This window comes from Eulemur rufifrons, chromosome 2 (genome assembly GCF_041146395.1).
Source record: "Eulemur rufifrons isolate Redbay chromosome 2, OSU_ERuf_1, whole genome shotgun sequence".
NCBI classification, from domain to species: Eukaryota; Metazoa; Chordata; class Mammalia; order Primates; family Lemuridae; genus Eulemur; species Eulemur rufifrons.
The window spans coordinates 78,976,812-78,998,897 of record NC_090984.1 but is presented as its reverse complement, the minus strand read 5'-3'; the positions used below and the strand labels follow the sequence as shown (position 1 = coordinate 78,998,897).

General features: G+C 32.1%; 1 protein-coding gene across 2 annotated transcripts in view; it reads left to right on the top strand.

The window, feature by feature from the left end:
• MDGA2 (MAM domain containing glycosylphosphatidylinositol anchor 2) overlaps nucleotides 1–22,086 on the top strand; it is a 767,088-nt gene that overhangs the window by 593,423 nt on the left and 151,579 nt on the right. For both annotated transcript variants that reach the window (XM_069464601.1, XM_069464600.1), the window contains one exon: nucleotides 2,704–2,997. In XM_069464601.1, coding sequence (XP_069320702.1) covers nucleotides 2,704–2,997 — 294 coding nt within the window. The remainder of the gene's footprint in view (nucleotides 1–2,703; nucleotides 2,998–22,086) is intronic.

Here is a 22,086-nt window from a genome sequence, read left to right as displayed (position 1 = left end):
CTATTTAGTAACACTTGTGCTAATTTATTCAAAAATCTATCCTTAAGTTATCAAAATTAAAACTGAGGTTTACATTTCTGTAATTTTAATTAGGCAAGAGAGAAAGTTTATCTAAATAAATAAATAAATTTATAAAGGTGATTTTGAACTATTTAGAATGATAAACTTTTTAAAAATTAGAGCTAGTCAAGGATATCTTTTAATTAAAATGACCTAATGTAATAAGATCTTTAAATACCCATCTTAAGTCAGAAAATAAATAGTTTCATTTGACACCATTTCTCTTATTAACTTTTTACTATTCTTATGATTAAAACATCAGTAAGCTTGAGACTAAAAAAAGTACAAATTCTTATTTTCAAAAATAGACAAATTAATAGAGTGATTATGCTTGGCAAAGGTGATGTGGCTTGTTTTTAGAAGAGATGTGAATTAAACATTTCAAGTAACAGCACTCCATTAATTACAGATAATCTTTTAATTTATAATATATTTTTATTTATTTCATACAGGTTTATCAAAATTTAGATATTTATTTGGGTTGCTATATCTTATAAACTGTTTTGATGTATATGGAAAACATTCTGATATAGATAGATGATTAGTAGGTAGACAAAGTTATTTAAGAAATATAGATAAGATAGATAATTTGCAAAAATATATGTCATATACTCCTTCACATTTTCATCTTGACTCTTTCATCTTATCCCTTAGTCAGTGGCCATGATAATGGATTCTGTCCATTGGAGCAGAGTGGTCACGAGCAGGAGGAGAGGAGTCCAGTGCTAACTCAAAGTTATTAATTCCAGATATAATAATTTATGGAAGTTTGCTTCAGGATTCATGCCTCTATGTTGGCTACCTGCTATAAATTGGCCTTGATTTATATTCTGTTCAAATCAAAATATTCATCATCTCTTATTCTCAATATTCTCAATTGTTAAAATTGAATATTAAATATTCGGTCCTATAGATAATCAAGAAAATTAAATGAAAATATCAAATCCCTAATTGTGCCTGACACACAATAGGGGCATAATAAATAAATGTGAAATGTTGAAGCTATTGCTGTTATTCTGTACTGATTCTCATGGAGGGCAAATAAATATCATAGCTCCATTTCAATCCTATTGTTAAAAGGTGCTGCTTAGAATTTCATCATTGCTTTGTGGTTCACTTCAAAAAGAACAAATTATGTGACTAAGTTATTTAATTGTTCATATCTACAAGAACAAATTATTTCCATGTAGCTTTTTAAAATGCAGAAATTTTTAAACATATTGTTAATATCAATTCCTATGATGCATATATTTACTTTAAGAGACTTGATCTTTCAAATTTTCTAAATTCTAAGGTGCTATGCATTGTGTAACTAGTTTTTTTTTTTTAAGAAGAAGTGAAGGGATCAAATGAAAACGTTGATATGAAGATATTGAATAGCGAGATAATTCTCATATCACTTTGGACTTGAATTTTTTTTTCTATATGTAATAAGAGAAACTATATTTCAACATTAGTTGAAAATTAATTTTAAGTCCAGTTGGGTTTGTTTGCGTACCTGGGAAGTGGAGCACAGTAATGCTAGAAGGGATAATAAAACCTTTTCCTTTTAGTTCATCTGCAGTACAATTTCCAAAGGGAGCATGTGACATTTATCAGAAGGACAGAATTATTCCTGTGTTTCTAGTTATTCTTATTTTTAGCATTTTATTTAGCTCATGCTTTTTTGATATATGTACTACTGCATAAACCCATTTCAGTTCATATATAATTGTATAAAAAAAATCTTCCAGTGGAATATGTGATAATACTTGAAAGAAAAATCATTGTAAAGTACTTCCTTCCTATTAGTTAGTGTTTTTTTGCTAAATCTTAACATAAGTATATTTCAGAACAATTAACTAAGTTACAGTAAAATCAATCTAATTTTCTTGTAAATTTTCTCAGTAAAACCAGAAATTATCTTTACTTGAGAAAATCCTTACATTCATTGAAATATACTTTGAAAACTCACTTAAATTAATTTTATAGAAATAGTGCAATATCATGGCAAGCTATTTACAATGACTTCAAACTATTTTAAAGTGAAACAATATGAAATTCAAATGTCACAAGCAATTATTATAAAAGTCCAGAAGAGGAGAATATAATAGATTGCCAAAGAGCGTGACATTGTCGTCAATTGTCCCATTCTATTTCGGCTAGGCAGAAAACAAACTCTAAATATTAGCAATTTGGTAACAGTTTTTAAAACCAGTCAAAGCTTCTGATTTTAAATTACAGTTTCCTTTTTTATCCTTTTCTACTAATTGTACTTACTGTGGCTGCTAAATCTACACAGCTAAATCCTACCCTCAGCAAGCAGGATCACTCTTCTGTGAATTACAGGTGTTAACGACCCAGTTAATCCTGATAAGGACAAGTCACTGAGTAGATTGTTATGTTGACTGTTCACTTTTCAGTTTAATGGCTTACTTATTGTGCTAATGTTTGAAGTCCTCATTTAAGAATGTTCAATGAAAACAATTCAGAATTATCTTAAGTGAAAGTATATTTCATTTATTCTCAAGGTCTTTATTTTTTGTCATCTGAATTGTCACATTTTTTCAACCAGCAGAAATTGTTTCCTTATGATTTTCTATGTCTGAATATGTTTTACCAGTTTATACTAACCTAGAAAAATTTTCTTTTTCCCATTTCAAGTTCCACCCAATCTGACTGTTCCACAGGAAAAATCACCTTTGGTCACCAGAGAAGGAGACACAATAGAACTGCAGTGTCAAGTAACTGGAAAACCTAAACCGATCATCCTTTGGTCTAGAGCAGATAAAGAAGTTGCAATGCCTGATGGATCAATGCAAATGGAGAGTTATGATGGAACACTAAGGATTGTGAACGTATCTAGGGAAATGTCAGGAATGTACAGATGTCAAACCAGCCAGTACAATGGATTTAACGTGAAACCGAGGGAAGCCTTGGTGCAGCTCATCGTTCAATGTAAGTAAACTTCCTTTCTATGTGTTTCAATTTGGGGACAAGGGAAGGAATGATACTGTTATTCTACTAGTAAAATGAGGTGATTGAAATTGGGTTAGGATGAAATATTTCTATGTCATTACTATTCAATTTAAACTATAATTTTCCTTAAATTTGCTTATTACTTGAGCACAAAGGGTTGTATTGTGTGTACAATGATTATGATGGTGTTACCTGGTTGGTTAATGCCAAAAAATCAACAAACCTAATGGTTAAAAACTGTCCATGTGTAATGAGACAAAGTAAAGACTAGAAGTAATTGTTAGTGCAGGTTATAATACACTTTTGTTTTCACAGTTCCTAGTTTCTACTTCAGACAATTGCATGCCCTTTGCCCAAATTATCTAATTATTTCAAGGCATCCCTTTGCTTAAATTGTGAGGACCTAATCATTGAAATGCTATGTTTGCATATCTGAAGTTGTAGCAGTGGATTACATAATTATCTAGTAATATAGAGATAATTCAGGCAGATTTTAGGTGCTGAAGTTTTGCCCGACTTATCTTAACAGATAATTGTTTAATTGTGAGAGTTGAATAAGGTAAGTTTTTAACTATTTTTACTGAAATCACAGTTACAGTTCTATTAAAAAATTGTAGACATCATAGGCTTTATATTTGCTTTTATTATTAAAAGTACATAAATCTATACATTTAAGGATTGTTAAAAATTTTAACAATGTTACTAGTGTTGGGTTCTTAGAGGATGCCCTAGAAACTGGTGGTGAGATTATTACTGGATGAAAAGCAAACTAAACACAGTCTGTTCAATTTCTAATAGTGTTTCTGTAAATCTTAATTGATGTACTATTTGTTAAATGTATGGTATAAAGCCTTCAAGAAAAGAGATGAATTAGATGAAACTATGCACTTTAATAACTTTGTTTTCATCTGTGATTCTTTTGTAACTCAGAACATGGAAAGTAGAATTTAGTCCAAAAATGTCTATTTTTATGTCAGATTTAAGGTTGTTGGCAGAATGAATTAAGTGATTTTAAATTTGAAAGAATAATTAAAATGTGAAAATATTATGCTTGGAACTTTTTAGTGACAAATGTATTTATGCATGAGGTATGTGAGTGGGGCAGGGAGGTGAGGTTCTGGGCGCTGCTTAACCATTCCCTTTCCCTCTTCTGGTGAAACTCAGCTTCCAAGTATGCGATTAGCAGTATAAATATTCAAACTCATATTTACAAACCAGTGTCGGATAACTTGGCTGATTTCCAATTGGTTGTTAGGCTTGTCTTTGAATAATGCAGGTTTTAGATGTCAGATCCCATTCAACAGTTCAGCATTACCTTTTTCAGACTGGCCTCCATATTCATGACAGTATTCTCATGGGTACGAGGTTCGTGTGAAAAAACAAAAGAAATAGAATGAGAAACTGCACCTCTATTTTCTAAAAAATAAGAGATATCTTCTAGTGACCACAGAGGAAATTGATATAATTTGGAACACTTCCTTCTTGTTGGTGAGCAGAAGATTTTGTGCTTCTCCCAGAGTTACACACAAAGCTTTAGTGTTCCTGAAGCTATTGGTGCTCTTAGTTTTCAGTCTGCTCACTCCTTTCTGAGGAAGCTTTGGTACAAGTAAAAGCTACAGAATCCAGAGGCTCTAGGGAACTTCAAATTGGAGTTTCAAGAGTCAGAGTCTCCAATCTCCATAAACTGTACTTAACCGCAGAATTCTCTTGGTCAACTAATTTCCTCTATTTTTCCTGCTTTCTAATTGGTTCCCTAGAAATGTTAAATTCAGCACAAGATTTTAAAATTCAATGCTATAATAGTGGATGGTGATAAACACTCTCTCAATTGTCTCTAGTGTGACAGGGATATAATTGAGTAGAAATCAATTCTTCTTCTGAAGAATCTGGTTATATTCCTATTTTCCAGGTACAAGTAACTGGTAACAACTCCAGAATATTCTTGAAAAAATCAGAGGTTCGTTTTTCAGGCACATACTCCCTACTAGCAGGTCCAGCCTACATGCCTATCTAAGGCTTATCTATGCAAAAATAATAATTCAGGAATCCTGATAATATTTTTAAAATGATAAGCATTCTAACTTTTATAGTGTTTTTTAAAATATAAAACTAATGTATTTGTTTACTTAACTGGGATAGCTATGCTATGTGTAAGAAATATTGATATAGAATATAGAGTACTAAGTTATTTCATACATACATTCACATATATGCATACATACATATGGGTGCGTTTATATCATCCTCAGCAATTACTTTCATCATTGCAGCCAACAAACTACTTTACATATTTTGTATTCTCAGCATAATATATTTTACATTATAGCTATTCAGTAAATTTGTTGAGTGTATATAAGTTTCAATAACAAATAGAATGCATGCCTGTTTTTTATTATATAGGTTTCAAGAGTATCAGGATTTTTTGCATATAGTTTAAGAGCTGGAAGTGTCCAAGCATATGAAGGGAGAAGATGTCAAAATATTCTAACTCTTATGAAACACCTTTTTTAGGATTTTCACTCTACACTTTAAGATTTCTTTCTTAAAATGTTTATTGGCAAATTCTGGAGCTCCCTAGTTTACAAACAAACACATACATATTCATATATAATTGTTTTTTGTTTTGGTATATAAAAGAATGAAAAACAGGTGGAAATAATAAATAACATAGGAAAAAATCCATTATCTCCATGACATTTTTTTCTATTTTCTTTTTCCTTGTGTCCAATTAAACAATAACCATTAAAACAGACTAAAGGAACACAGGATTATTTTTATGTAGGACTTTGATGAGTGTAGATTGTGCAAGCCTAAATATAAATAGTATATATATTTTCATTTTATATAAATAAAGTAGTCCATTTAATTTAATGTTCTAAATCTTCAAATGAGATTTATTCTTAGCTAATTTTGTGTTAAAAATGAAGTAATATAATTTATATAATTATTAGGTTTACCAAAACTTTTTGAATTATTCATTATCTCTGATTAATTTGCCTCTTCTTAAAATGTGTACATACTGAGGGACAGAAACATAAAGGTATTTTAGCCTGCCCTGTATCCTGCTAAGAGTAACTTAATTACCACAATGAAATAGTTTAAATCATTAAATTCTTGTGCATATTGCTCATTTTTAGAAAGCAGAAGGTTTGTTTTGTATGATTTTTAACTTCTACAATTGCCAGTTACCATATATAGTAAGAACCAAAATACTAAGTTGCAAGTTTTTGAAGAAAAGTGCTTTAAAATTAAACGAAATTTTAAAAAAAATTTACTAGTGAAACTGCAAAGTACAATGTAAAGTTTTAATGACATAATTTTAAGTTTTCAACCATTGCTTAATTTATTCACCTGTTTTTAGAACTGTAAAACAATGCTGTCCTTTAAATCGTTTCATCTCAAAGAACTATTAAAATATTTTTGTAAAGTGAGTATATTTTGAAGAACAATTTCTTGAAAATCAGTTGGAGAAGATATATACTGCACTGAATGTCACTTTCCCCATTAAGACTTCATCATGCATATGCATATTTGTTGTACCTACAACTAAGGACATTTCTGTTATAAGATATAAAATATATACTGAAAACCAAAGGTAATGCTAGTGTTAAATTTTATTAAGTAACTACCTGTCTCCAAATGAGATTTAATGCACCTCTTATAATTTCTATTTTTCAAATGAAAAAAATATGAAAAAATAATCAGGGCTATTGAGAAACCCATGTTCCTCATCTGTTTCAGTTTCTAAAGCAAGATCAAATTGGATGAAGGAGCGAGAGCCATAGATCAGGGCTTTATTTCTGACTCTTTTTCCTCAACAAATCTAGTGAAGAATATATGTCAATTACTTTTAGTCAAAATGAATATTCAACAAAAGCAGAATTTCATGAAACTTACAAAGAAAAAGAAAATTAAACATGAATTGGAAAGTGCTGTCACACATATGCTCACTATTGTTAGACAAATTACTGAGTAATTTTCTGTAGTGTTGAGATATACAGAATGACTGTATTAAGCATGCTTTTGGGATTTTTTAAAAAGTAAAATTGTTCTGAAAATGACTGTGGCTAGGGGTTAATGTATAGCTAATATCAAAGATAAGATAACTTGATAAAAGAGGAAACAAGGAGGCAATTTGCCACATTCACACAGGAAGATGTTAAAGGCTATCCAAAAAAATTATAAGTACAAGGACAAAATTTGAATTTATTAAGAGGGCAGTAAAATGGTTTTTAGCTAGTAGCTTGGAAAGTCTTATTTATTTCGGTGTTTCTTATTTTCTATAATCCATTCCATCTCTTCCCAGTCTCGTAAACATGTAACTCAATGTTGCCTTTCTGGCTAGGCTCCTATGTCCCCTTCTCATATTCACATCAAATCTTCAATTCTTTCTCACCATTTATATCCTGGCAAAGTCCCATTTCTTTATAATGCCTTTTGGTGACTGTGAAGGACCCTCCTTGATAGCTCTATGGACAGTGGAATTAGTCAGCACAAGACAATTTAGAACTTCAAAGTAAAGCTTCATTTTGAACACATACGAGATGATATTTCTTTCAAAATTATTAGTTTTTATTTCATCATTACCTTCCTTAAAACTCTTCTGTACTACTGCCGATACAGATGGTTTGAGCAATACAAAAAATTCTAACGATTGTGTGGTTTTTACACTAAACTATTACTATCTAATTGGATTTACTCCTTCACCAAAGTGACTTGAGTCTAATGGCCTTTAGTTTCCTCAATAGTTGAAGACTTGCCTTTGAGATTATTCAAAAGACTACATCAGAAACATTAATGGTAAATTCAAAGTTATTCTGAAATGTTTTAGGTGATGACTGCATCAAGATTATACACTCACTGTTGTTATAAGGATAACTTTGAAGAGAACATTCATTTAGAGGATTTTCTTTGATCCATAAGATTTTAGTTTTTCTACTTACTACTATGTATATGACTCTTGACATAATTTTTCTGAGCTTAATTTTCTTATTTCCAAATGAGGAAAAATGTTTCCCATTTTTCAATTCATATTTAAAGATTAAAATAATTTTGCAAAGTAACTAGAACATAGCTTACCACATAGCACATAATGAAAATTACTATTTTTACCATTATAATTATATGTTTTATATATTTTAACCTAAAAATCTATTTTCTTACTTGCAAATCATTCCTCATACACCCTATGTCTTCATCCATTTTAGGTTGTTTTCACACAAATACCATTAACTGGGTGTCCAGACATTTAATTTTTATAGTTTTTGTGGCTGGGAAGTCTAAAATCAGGGTTGAGGGCTCTATCTCTGCCTCATAAATGGTGCCTTCTTGCTGTGTCTTCACATGTTGGCCCAGGTTATCCAGCTCTGGGATGTCTTATTATATAAGAGTACTAAACCTATTCATGAGGATAGAGCCCTCATGATCTAATCACCCCAAAGGCCTTACCTTTTAAGACTATCATGTTAGAGGTTAGGTTTCAACCTATGGATTTTGTAGGGAAACAAGCATTCAGATCATAGCACCTGATTTTATTGCTTTATTAAAGATTGTGGATCCATTTCTACTATAATTTAAGCTCCTTGTGTGCCAAAGCAACTCTTATATTTCTAGTACCACAATACTTGAAAAATTGACAGATTTTTGATTAACTGACTCATTGTCAGGGTCTCTATCCTAGGGAAAAGTTTAGAGCTACAATTCTATTTGGTAAGAAAGTCTTAATTTTATCTTATCACTGGGAGACTGTAATATACTCTATTAGAATGTAGGTTTGAGAAAGCCTTTAGTTTACTAAGAAAATACTTAATATTTTAAGCATTAATTTGTCATATTTCAACATTAATAATTATTAAATGGAACTCAGCATTTATAATGCAGCATTTCCTTATTTGAATTAAATGATCATTTTAGTTCTTTTGTGTTTATAGTAGTTATTAGAAACACTAGCCAACTGACCCTGTAGGCAATGTCAATGTTTTAAAAACATTAATATTTATGTTTTCTTCTATTCTACCCTCTCCCTCCCTGTAGTTAAGATCTTTTCTTTTAAAAGAAGAAACAATGTATATATAAGATGATATCCAATTTCCTCTATACAAAGTAAGTGATTGGATCACTTTTTCAAGTCACCATATCATATACATATATCTTACTTTATTTCCCCATGGGTTAACATTACTTCTGAATATTTGAAAATTGAACTTTCCAAGTATACCTGTTATTATCCACCAAGTTTCTAAAATGAATTTACTTTAGCTGAACTACTTCTGCCATCCTGAGCATTTTCTTGCTCTCTGTTTCTTCAGACAACCAGAGAACATAGCATGGTAGATAACTATCTAAGAAAACTGGCCAAGAATATATTAACAGAAAGAAGCTCTCTCTCTTTTAAAGACTTAGTGCAGAGCACGGACATAATGTCTTTAGATAGAGCAATTGGCTACACGTTGCCGAGAAAGAGGATCAGTTCTTCAAGTATATGGCTCATGTAAATAAGTGCATAATTTATTTTTCTGTTTCCATCTCTGCTGCTACCTTAAGGTAGGTGCAACTGTAGTTTAATATTTAGAAAATGCTTATCTATTGAAAGTTTTTTTTTCAGCATCTATGCAAAGAAGTGTATTAGGAGCCAGCTAGTTTTAACACAATGATTAAAAGTATAACTTAACCCAGCCAAGACTTATTTTTATGGATATTGTCAGCTAGGTACTTCTGTCCATCCCAGTTGTGCAAAATGAATTCAAGGGGATGATTATAGCATTTACATAATACTTCAAGGGCATTTTCCCCCTGGAAACCCTTCAGATATGTGATTAAGTTAAATGTGACTTAAATGAATACAATTTACATGCCTCTTTTCCTGGGACCTTTTTGTCTCCTCCTTTGTCCCTTTTTTGCTTTATAGAAACATAGTCGCTCCTAAGAAAAGTCAACATGAACACATATATAAATATATATGTAACTATACAAATTACATGCTTTTATAATCTTTCTTATTTAAAAAGGAATTTATCTTTCTTTCAAAAATAAATCTATTCTTCCCAAATATAGACTTTAAGTGTTTCCTATGCACTGTGATCTTTTCCCATGAAATAAAAAGGTAATAATAATAAATCATTAAAATAAATTACACATAAAGGTGAATAATAATATAGCATTTGAACAGACCTGTGACATTATCAATTTATTTTAAATATACCACCAATAATATGCTTAGTGCAAAAGGAAATAAAAAAGTACAAAAAAATGGGTCCTTGGTTAGGAAAAATAAATACTTAAGCACTTCAAAAGTTAGGTAACAATGTAAGAAAGTGAATGTTTAAAAGAGATTTTCATCAGTGCATGATAAAGCCAATTAGGAAGTGAGAAAGCAAAGACAGTATTTTGAGAGAGAAACATGAGTTCCTATGGCTCCAGCAAGAGATACATACACATTTACCATTGTTTAATTTACCTGCAAGCATTGTTCCCATAGAATTTTAGTTTATATGTTTTTATTAGCATTTTTTATTTTATTGATTGTCAATTGTTTGATGTAGTATCATAGTTTAATATTTAGTAATTTAGTACCAGCCACAGATTATTTTCATATATTATATCACATTGAGTTATGTTACTTTGTAGTAAACTCTTCCATTGTATAATCTACCAAAGGTCTTAGATTCAGCTACTTTCAAACTCATAGAACTACTTACTATAGGCACATCTGGCATTAAATTCACTCACAAGGGTTTAAAACAGTAACCACAATTTGACAGCATGCCTTTCCGCTCCCCATTCCCTGAGGACCTTTGAAAATGTCTAAAAACATTTTTTATTTTCATGACTAGAGAAAGGGAGATACTACTGGCATCTAGTGAATAGAAGCCAGGGATACTGCTAAATGTCCCAAATGCATAAGGCAGTTTCTGAACACAAAATTTTCCTGATCAAAATGTAATTCTTTTTATAGAGAAGTGGGTTCTGCCTGTTAATTTTAGGGTGTTTAGAGGCCTCCCTGGTCTATAATCTTTAGATGCCAGTAGCATGCCCCTCCCTCAATGTCATGACAATAAAAAGTGTCTCCAGACATTATCAAATGTCTCCTGACTGGCAAAATCACCCCAGAGAACTGCTGCCTAAATAATGACTGATATACAAGGTGACAGGAGCTGCCTAATTTGGGGGTGGGAACTGTGGCAGAATCCTCTGCCCTTCAGGAGCCAATGTCTATTGTAACAGAAATACAGGCATAATTTCCAGGGTCTTTGAAGAGGACATGTCAGTTACACGAGTCACTGCATTAAGTCCAAAGCTATGGCTCCCTATCAGGTATTAACATTCCTCCCAATCCAGAAGCAATTTAATACAGAAATGTCACCTAAAATCAGAGTTGACATTCTTTCCTTGTCATGTTGCCAGGGAATCAGAGCTAGAACTTTAAAAGAAGGTCAAATTCTCATGCAGCAGGGAAAAGGTTTGTTTTGTTTTGTTTTTTATCCCTATAATTGCACTTACTCTCTTCATCTGCCATGCCAAACTTTCTGAGAAATTCTTTACTCTTGTATTTGTTTCATTTGATCATAATAATTATAGTTTCATGTATTAAACAAATATGTTTCTGACATATCTTTTTTAAATAAACTTATGTTTTGATTCATCTTCTGTGAACTGCTGTGCCTATATTCTTTCTTTGTAGGTCTTCTGGCTTCGTCTGGGTTTGGCAGTGAATAGTTGTATTTCATGCTGTTCCATTAAATCATTTTGATCTGTCTTATGAGTTCCTTTCTTCTAGAAAATGAGTATTTCCCTGAAGCTTTAAAAATTGCAGTAAACAAAAGTACTTCAAAAGGAAACCTCAGGACTTAAGTTGACCAGGCATTATAAAATTAAAAGGAATTTGTCCTTGATTTTACACTTACAAGACTTATTTTAAATGTGACGGTTATTCTTGCTCCTTAATTCAATACTATTTTCAAAGAGTAAGAAGTCAAATACTTTTCTTGAAAATTAATATGTGGATTTTTTTCTTTAATGTTGTCTCTCAGTTAATGAAATAAAATCTTTAAAATGTCTTCCTTGAAAAATATTGTTATTTAGCTTGAATAGCATTTTTAAATTTAAGAGGGATATAATAATATAAAATTAATCATGAGAGGAAAATATTTAAATACTAAGCAGTAAATTGAAAGTGTTTAAGAAAAATAGGAACCCTTCATTCTTGTCATTTAGATTATTTACATTGAAATATATGGATAAAGTGGCAGAAATAATCTGATGTTCCTTCAGTATTCTTAGTTTCTTTGTGCCCATCAGTGTCAACAGGTTCTCTGGTTATTCTAGTGTTTGAAGATATATGTTCTTAAACACAAGATAACTATCTTGTATATAATATAAAATGGTGAACATAGTGTTTTGTAGCTAAGTCAAAAATGTAAGTGATTTGAGTGTCTGGATTTTTCACTTTACGTGCTCACTCGAGACCCTAAGATACAAATGTATCAACTGATTAATTAATGACATGTATACATTGATATAGATGTAGATGATGCAAATATTTAGAGAGATATGAATACCGTGACATGTATCTATCTGTCTACTTATCTATCCATTCATCCACCTGTCTGTCTATGTTAGTCTTGGCTCCATGCAGAGGGTATATTTATTGAGTAAACACTCATTGCTGTTAATGCATTTTTCTTCCTTGTCTTTTATAATACTGTACATGCTAGTTCTGTTTTTACTTTGCACTCATGTTTTGATTGTTATTTATTCTCCCTATTCATAAATTGGATTTTCACCCTACTATTCCCTTACTCTACACTTTCTTGCTTGGCAATATAATGACTTAAAATATCACTGCTATGCAGATCTTCCCCAAATTTGTATCTGAGACATTTAGCTAGCTTCTGCAAAATGTCAACTTAGTTTCCCAGATGAATTCTAAAATCAAATGTGACTAAAATTAAACTTATAGTGATCCCCCTTAATTATTTTTTCTCCACTTGAATTCCCTATTCCAACTAGAAGGATCTTTCTCCTCTCTGATACCAAGCTCAGAGTCATTCCCTCTTTCCTTTTTCCCACCATGTATTTGAAAATTAGGATTTTGTACTCTGGATTAAAGATCTGGTTTGAATTCCAGCTTCGTTACTTAACCATAATTTCTCTAAATACTCATTTTTTATATTTTCCATGGTGGAAGAAAATCAACTTAGATTAATATCATGGGTTTCTCTGAGGGTTAAATCAGATGATGCCTGAAAACTGTTTAGCCTGGTGTTTGTCAATGTTGTCTCTTATTTCCAAAAATCGTCTATGACTCTACTCCTGATTTTCCATTCCAACTTTTGTTTTCAAATGTAAGAGACCCTTTTACCATCTGCAAGAAATTCTCATTATTTTTTCCTTACCTCTGATCTTTTCTTTCCCCACCTCTGATCTTCTCTTTCCCCTGGCAACATTGCCGTCAGGTAAACAATTTTTATTGGTAGGAATATGTTCAGTTGCTAGTGACAGAAAATTCTTGTGTAACTGTTGTAGGCAAGAAAGTGTAGTGGGTTCTAGGAACTTAAATTTTATCATCTTCTCAACTATCGACTCAGCTCTCTGTGTTTGCTTTATACTTAATTGTTCTCATTTCCAGGTGCACTTCATAGAGCTTGCCCCCTTTTCCTTTTCACCCAAGGATTAACTCCAAATGGACATGATTGGCTTGGCTAGGATAACCATGTTCTACAGCAGATGCGTGATTGCAAGCGTTGTTCCCTCTCTGTTTTTAAACTCTCTATGTCCAGTCATACCTGTGATTCAAAGTTTGGTATCCTAAACTGGCAAACAGCATTCTCCATGCTTCATGAGATAATATGGCACATTCTAGTCAAGGTGAACAGTTCGTTATCTTGCATACTTTTGAAATTGTTTTTGTTTTGTAATTTCATTCCCTTTGCCATGAATATCCTTCAAGTCATCTCTATGAGGCCACTCCTCACCACCTTGAAAACATTCCTCAAATGCCATTCTTCCCATGGTGTCTCCTGAAATCTCTAGCTATGTGTAATCATTTTAAATTCTAAATCTATACCTTTTTTTTCTGAACCTAGCAATTTCAATCTTCTACTCCTATGTAATATATGGATATATTTTCTCTCTGTGTCTCTCTTTTTCTGTCTCTCTCTTATAAAAGAATATAAGCTTTTCCCTTCATGGGTCATGATTACACTTCCCCAAAATGCCCAGATGAGTAAATGCATAAATTAATGAATTATTTGAAATATGATCATGTTTTTCATTTATTTCATTTTTAATTTTCATTTATTTCCTATTTAATTGTGTAATTTTTAGATAATTAAATTTCAGGAATTATTTGAACTTTGGCCATGTTTCCTAGCTGCAATCCTGTTATTAAAAATAGAATACTACACACACAGTTTTTACCTTAACTGTGAATATGAGTACATTCTGGAGTTGGGGAAAACTAGGAAACTATAAATATGTAAGATAGATTCTAATTCTAGCACAGAATTCTAATTCTAGCAGTACCGATTTTAATTGTGTGACTTGTCTTTCTCTGCTACCAAATTTCCTATGCAAATGAAGGACTTAGTCAGATGATCTCTAAGTAATCTTTAAGTTTGAAAATTGTTATCATCAAAATTGTCTGATTTATATTTAACATATACATAACAGAAACCACATATTTTATTCATTATTTCAGGAATCTCTTAGGAAGTACGTTTGAATTAAAGAAAGGATTTATGAATGACAAAATTTTATTGCCACAATTTCCCAGTGTTAAAATAACTCAAATGTGTGTACTAATGAAAGATAAGACTTAAAAAAAAAGAAAACATTGAAGACTGGAGACCTATATAATTATATATACTTGGCTGTTTTGCATCTGTTACACCTGGAAAAAATGCAATGCATTTGAAATCTAATTGAAAAAACATTCGTTGTATAGATAATGACAAGATTTCAGTGACTGATGAATTAAAATTTTGAAAGTTTATAAAAGATGTCATCTTGTGAATTTTCCTATAATCTTTCCCATTGTTTGTTTTATGATTAATTTAGAATAGGGATGATCACTAAGTATCATACTGGATCCAGGTACTAGTCTATATCATGTATATTAATATATGTTATTTTGCAATTATTAATTTTTAAAGACTGTGGATCTACTATCTTATTAGGGATACTGCTGTATCATTCCTTCTTGCTGTAAGCAAACATCCACATAAATAGGAAAAAAAATGTAACATCAAAATACTGTCAACTTAAATTATTTCATTTTTGTTTGCATGTCTGTTTCTATGTAGATATTCTTTTCAGCTTATCTGTAAAGAAGATAAATTTTACAAAGCAATGGAAAGATATAAGAGTCTGGAAATTAGTATTTCTCTCTCAAAAGCCATTTAATGTCGAATGCCTAATTTAATCATAAGATGTTTCTTTTCCTTTAGCAAGTATATTTTTTGAAAAGTTTGTTTTTTCAGGGCACTCTGTAATTTCAGAGCACTCTGTTAAAAAAAAAAAAAGTTACTTCCAGTGTTTTAAATATTTCTGTAGAAGTCTACATAAGAAATTGTTGATCTTTTCTTTTGTTTATACTTAAGATGGGCACCAGGCCATCCTATGCTATGGAATATGCTTGGTCCCCAGCTGTAGCTTGACCATATTTCTTGGGTTTTGACATTGATGACTAAATAAAACAGTGTTCAATTAAGAATCTTATCTGACCTTGCAACGCCCAACTTTAGGCTCCAATAATTTACTATTTTTATATTTTAACTCACCTGTAGAATTAGTTAACACTGATCCATTCATTCATGTTATTATTAGGTAAAGAATTTCCCATAAGTGAAAAAAAAAAAAGATTTGATGATCTTCATGTACATACTCTTTATTGACAAGTGATCTCAAAATGTCAGTGCCTTGAATTTTCACCTTTATTGTTGAGTAGGGGCCTGAAAAATTGGGCTCAATATATCTATAAAATTTATACATGAGCCTGCTTAAAATAAAGTTTCTGCATTCATCTAATTATACTAAAACAAATAGAAATAAAACTGTATGCTATTTCCCTTTTAACAATAGTGATGCTACATAAATTCAGTTTAAATATGATGCTGATTTTCTAAAGCATTTTATCTCTTTTACCAGGTAGACAATATTTTGAGTTCATTTTTCCATATAAAATGTTGATTGTTCCAAATCCATTTACACATTGTTGAAACAACAATAACAACAATGAACAGACATAAAATATAAACCAATTACATAAAAAGATACTACTTGTAGTGTATCTTCTATTTCTCACCATGATTGTTTTATGTACTTCCTTATTTCTTTGTAGTTTGAGCAAAATAATGACTATCTTCCTGTATTATATAAACTCAAGATATTGGTATTGTTTTAGTTTTTGACTTAATGATGTTTAATTTATTGTTAAATGCTTCACTCTTTTCCAAGGTAATGAAACTATTTCTCCCATTTTTTCACTTTAATCACTATTCAAATTGGGAAGCTTTAATTCAGTCAATAAATATTTACTTTGACTCATTCATTAAATATTAATTCAGTCAATAAGAACTTACCAATTTCTGTGCTAGACTAAGGAAAATTCAAATAGGAATTAAAGGTGATCTGTGCAATAGGTAAGGTTATAATCTAATGTAGAAGCAGACAAAAACTTTTAACATAAGTGACATAATAGAGCTTCCGTGTGAGCACAGGGGAGGGCGTGGTGGAAGCTAATCAGGCTTTGTCCTGACAGCCATAGGTATCTGATATATATTTTTACATGTGAGTTTATCAGTGTCAATCAATATAGATGAATGTGTAAAAAGATTTCCCCCAATTCTCTCAGTTCACTTTGATTTTTTTAATTTAAACTTCTTTATAAAATGGCTTGAGCCTTACAATTAATTTGGGAAGTTGCCTCACCTTCCTCTCTAATATGTCTGAGAATTTCTGGGGACCCCAATTCTCCTGTTAATCTCTCACTCTAAATTCCTCTTCTGTTCTCAATAATTCTGTTCTCAATATCTACTTCACCATCATCCCTCCCTTAGCAATTATAATTTTCTCCTCACATAACTTCATTTATTGGACATAATCTCTGTTTATAATTTCTCCAAAGCAGTTTTAATCTAAGGTGAAGAGGCAGAACATATTGAAGGTTTCCAGAACTGTGGGAGGGGATAGATAAGAGAAGGAGATACTTTCAATGGATTATCAGTGTTCCCAGCTAGCCATCATTATCTCTTCTCCCCATAAGCAATTTCTCTTTGGTACATTTTTCATACATTCCCATGTGGGTGAGATCTTTACTTCTTTACCATGAACCAGTATCAGAAGGCAAAACTCACAAATATCTTACTTATATATAGCAATTTAGTTCTTTTTATCCTAATGTTCTCCTGTTTAAACTCTTGCCTAAAATCAAATGGCCTATTAAAGGTGGGTTTTTTTTAAAAAAAGAAAAGAAAAAAAAAAAACCCAATTACCTCAGCAAAAATTTATATTTACAGAGCATATAGTCAATTGGTGCTTTAAAATGGAACATTTTTTACTTTCCTTCACTGTGTAGTGTGTGAATATGTTTGTGTTTCTGTGTGTGTTGGTGTATGTGTGTCTGCATCTATCTGTGTGTGTGTGTGCCTGTGTCTGCAGGAGTGCACATCAATGCTAAAGCAAGTTAAGTGAACTGGGAAAAAGATTAAAGCGTAATAAATACCATAAATAATGAGTTTAAAATTCAACGTAGTGACAAAAAAGGGTAATACCAAAGCAAACACACGTTTTGTACAGAGGTCCTCTTTAACAGCATGACATCATGTAGGTCCTGTTTCATGCAATGTATTTTAAAGGTCATTAGAAGCTATATTCCTGTCTAAAGAAACACAGGATGGTAGTGTTAATCCATGCATGTGGAATCTCTCTTTTGAAGTTTGAGAATATATATTCTCCATCTACCAGAGCAGGAAGGCAGGGCTTGTCTCTCTAATATAATAAATGAGGACAAAGGAACATTTTTTTTAAAAAAGATGTATATTTTTATCTTTATTTGGAATTTTAAAACCATTTTCTTGAGAAATCATGTGAATATTTTCTTGAATTTTTTCCCTTGAATGACAAAGATTACATGTATATATATAAATGTTCCAGGTCTGATTTTAGGGACTGATTAAATCCTGAAGCTAAATTATGTGTCCTTCTCTGGTCTTCTCTTTTGTCTCTTTTTCTGGTGTTATCTCTTTTATAGCTAGACATGGTATAGAATTAGAATGTATTTTATTTCTTAATATATTTATTTTCTTCTAAATTCTAAATTTCAGTGAGTATAATATTTTATATCTCTCACTAAAAACAATATAAAAACAAAACAAGATTTAAATATTGTTCATTTTTTCTATGTGAGCTTAGATTGATTCTTTTTGACCCTTTGGGTCAGAGGCCTTTAATGGAGCCAGGCTTCCCTATCTGGATCTAAAATAAAACCTGTCTCTATGGACAGCAAGGGAGCATGAATTCAGGAAAATGTTTTCCTTTGATAAGCTTAAAGAGTCAATTTCAAGGATAAAGCACCTTGATAAAAGTAATTCAGGCTGTATAAACACAAACAGAAACCAGGAGAAATAGAGACATAAACAGATATGTGATATCTTCTACTTTTCCAAAATAAGAAAGACAGTTACACATAAAATGCAGGTATTTTGCAAGTTGAAAAGACAACAACAAAAACCCAAGAAGACAGAAAAAAAGATAAAATATGGACTAAAATAATAAAAGCTACTATACATAGGAGATATGAAAATATTTTAAGCAACTATTTCAGAAGCATTTGCCAGTTATGCAAAATCTTAATAATTTCCTATTAATTTGGACCTCTGCTCTGTGTTTTACTCTAGATTTCAGAGCTTAGACTATTAATTTTATTTCTTTAACTTTTTGATTATAAGCATATATTTATAAAAAAGAATTTTTCTTTCTTTTTCTTTTTTTTTTATTTCAGCATATTACGGGGATACAAGTATTTAGGTTGCATATATTGCCTTTGCCCAGCCCAAGTCAGAGCTTCAAGCATGTCCATCCCCCAAACAGTGCACATTGCACCCATTAGGTGTGAATATACCCATCGCCTTCTCCCCCACCCACCTGCCTGACACCCAGTGAATGTTGCTACTCTATGTGCACATAAGTCTTGATCAATTAATACCAATTTGATCGTGAGTACATGTGGTACTTGTGTTTCCATTCTTGTGATACTTAGTAGAATGGGCTCCAGCTCTATCTAGGATAATACAAGTGGTGCTAGATCACCATCGTTTTTTGTGACTGAATAGAACTCCATGGTATACATATACCACATTTTATTAATCCACTTATGTATTGATGGGCACCTGGGTTGTTTCTCATCTTTGCAATTGTGACTTCTGCTGCTATAAACATAAATAGTGCAGATATCTTTTTTACAGAATGTCTTTTTTTCCTTTGGGTAGATGCCCAGTACTGGGATTGGTGGATCAAACGGTAATTCTACTTTTAGCTCCTTGAGGTATCTCCATATTACTTTCCATAGAGGTTGTACTAGTTTGCAGTCCCACCAGCAGTATATGAGTGTTCCTATCTCTCTGCATCCATGCCAACATTTGTTGTTTTGGGAATTTTTGACAAAAGCCATTCTCAGTGGAGTGAAGTGATATCTCATTGTGGTTTTGATTTGCATTTCCTGATAATTAGAGATGTTGAGCATTTTTTCATGTTTCTTGGCCATTAGTCTGTCTTCTTTTCAAAAGTTTCTGTTCATGTCCTTTGCCCACTTGTTAATGGGATTGTTTGATTTTTTTCTTGCTGATTTTCCTGAGTTCTATATAGATTCTTACCAAATAAATTCATATTGAATACAGCTAATATTAGTACTTTTAAAAAGAAGATTTCCCAGCCCAAGTTCCATCATCACAGGATCCAAATTAATGGAGTAGTAATGAAAATTAGTAGAAGAGGAGTGGAAATACTGAAAGCCTGTAATATAGCTGTTCTCCTGTGTCTTCCCATTCCCCTGTGGTTGCCTCAATCCCAGCCAGTGCTAGGGATATTCAGGAGGAGGGGTGGGTTCATCACCTAGGCTGCTGTGGAAAGCTTGGGCAGTGGCCTTGACAAGTGCCTCTCTATACAGGCAAGTGGTGTAGGAGGGTGCTCTACCCCAGGCTCCCCATGGTGATGGCAGTAATAGCTGGACGAGTCTTCGTAGATGGTAGCCACACGTGTCAGGGCTATAGCCATTCACTCCACCCTTGTCCACGGGCCAGTGGTAGCATGCAGTGGTGGGAGGGTCCTTACTGTCAGGTCTGTGGTCAGCCTGCATGACCATGGGTGGGTCCATGAGTGGGGATGCTGGGTGGCACATTGGTCCAGTGGTTGAGTTCATTTTTTAAATTGCAAACTCAGAAATTATTTACATATAAAATGATAACTTTATGTTAACTATACAAAGTGAAATATAAAGGACAAATTTTGAATGATAGATAAATTAATTCACCTAGTATATGATGTGAATTTTGAAAATCTAACAGATTTAAGAGTGTTATATAATGATGGACTATACATTTTTTGGAAAATATTTTAAATACAGTTAGTAATTTAAAATGCTTGGACCATATGTTATGAAGGGCTTTCTATTATTCTTCACAGCAATCCTATGAAGCGCGTATGCACCATTCACCATTTGTTTAATAGCTAAGGAATTGAGAAGTAGAGAAGGCAAATGTTTTACCTGAGTTGGCAGATGGAGCATTTGAAAGAGATGAGATCCAAAGGATGATTTTCAGACTCTTTCTACTCTATCCATTGATGCCTAGATACTTATACAAAATATAATTAAAGTAAAAAAATTTAAAAAATTTAAAACCGATTTTTGCCAGCATTGTTCTAGAAATGTTATGTCTCCACCAAATCAACAGGCAGGGTTACTTAATAGTTTATTAGTGTCACCTTAGTGTTTATCTGTGAAACTCCAAGTTGCTGACCTTCTTTTACTTGCTCATCATACCTCTCCATTATTTATGCTGCTTTCTTTTATTTATTTATTTTTTTTACATCATGGCTCCTTGGATTTCTGTAATGCTGCATTTTAGGGGTCCATTTTTCCCCCTATCTAATTTTCAGAGTATTTTTCTCAGTCTCCTCATCCTGAAAACTTATGTTACATTCTTGTTTTCACTTCTGGATTCTTAGTTCAGACTCTCCTTGCCTCTTGCTTACCCTTTGTTGAGTCCTGGCTTCAGCTTCTGACATTCTAATCTCTTGGTATTCCATATTTCTTATCCTCTCATGAATTAATTTCAAATTCTTTAGCCTGGGATTAGGCTCAAGCCTGCTTAGCTATGATTTTTCCACACAAACTCTCATTACAGACGTAGTAGACCACTTTGTTTTCATGTCCCATGTTTTCATACTTCTGCCGATTTCTTTTGTTTGTGCCTATTTTATTTACATCTCTTTCTTGATTTTTTACATGAATATAATACTAGCATACCTCATTTCATTGTCTTTTGTTTTATTGCCCGTCACAAATATTGTGTGTTTTATAAATTGAAGTTTTGTGTCAAGGAAATTTATGCTACTATTTTTCCAACAATGTGTGTTCACTTCCTGTCTTTATGTCATATTTTGTTAATTCTTGCAATATTTCAAATTTTTTCATGATTGTTATACCTGTTATGGTGATCTCTGATAAGTGGCCTTTAATATTACTATTGTATTGTTTGGGTGAAGTAGTATAGGAGGTGGACTTTGGCCACTGGCCTGAGCCTTGAGCCAAAGTTTGTCTGCTTACTTTCATATCTAGAAAGGAGAAATCAGTGTCTGGCTTTAAAGCCTCAAAGCACAGACTGACTCTCTTGTTAGGAGCTAATGCAGCTGTTGACTTTAAGGAAACACGAGTGCACATTTGTCATTTCAAAAATCCTACGACCCTTAAGAATTATGCTAAATCTACTCTGCCTCTACTGTATAAATGGAACAACAAATCTTCATTTACCGAATACTTTAAGCCCACTTTTAAGACCTACTGCTCAGGAA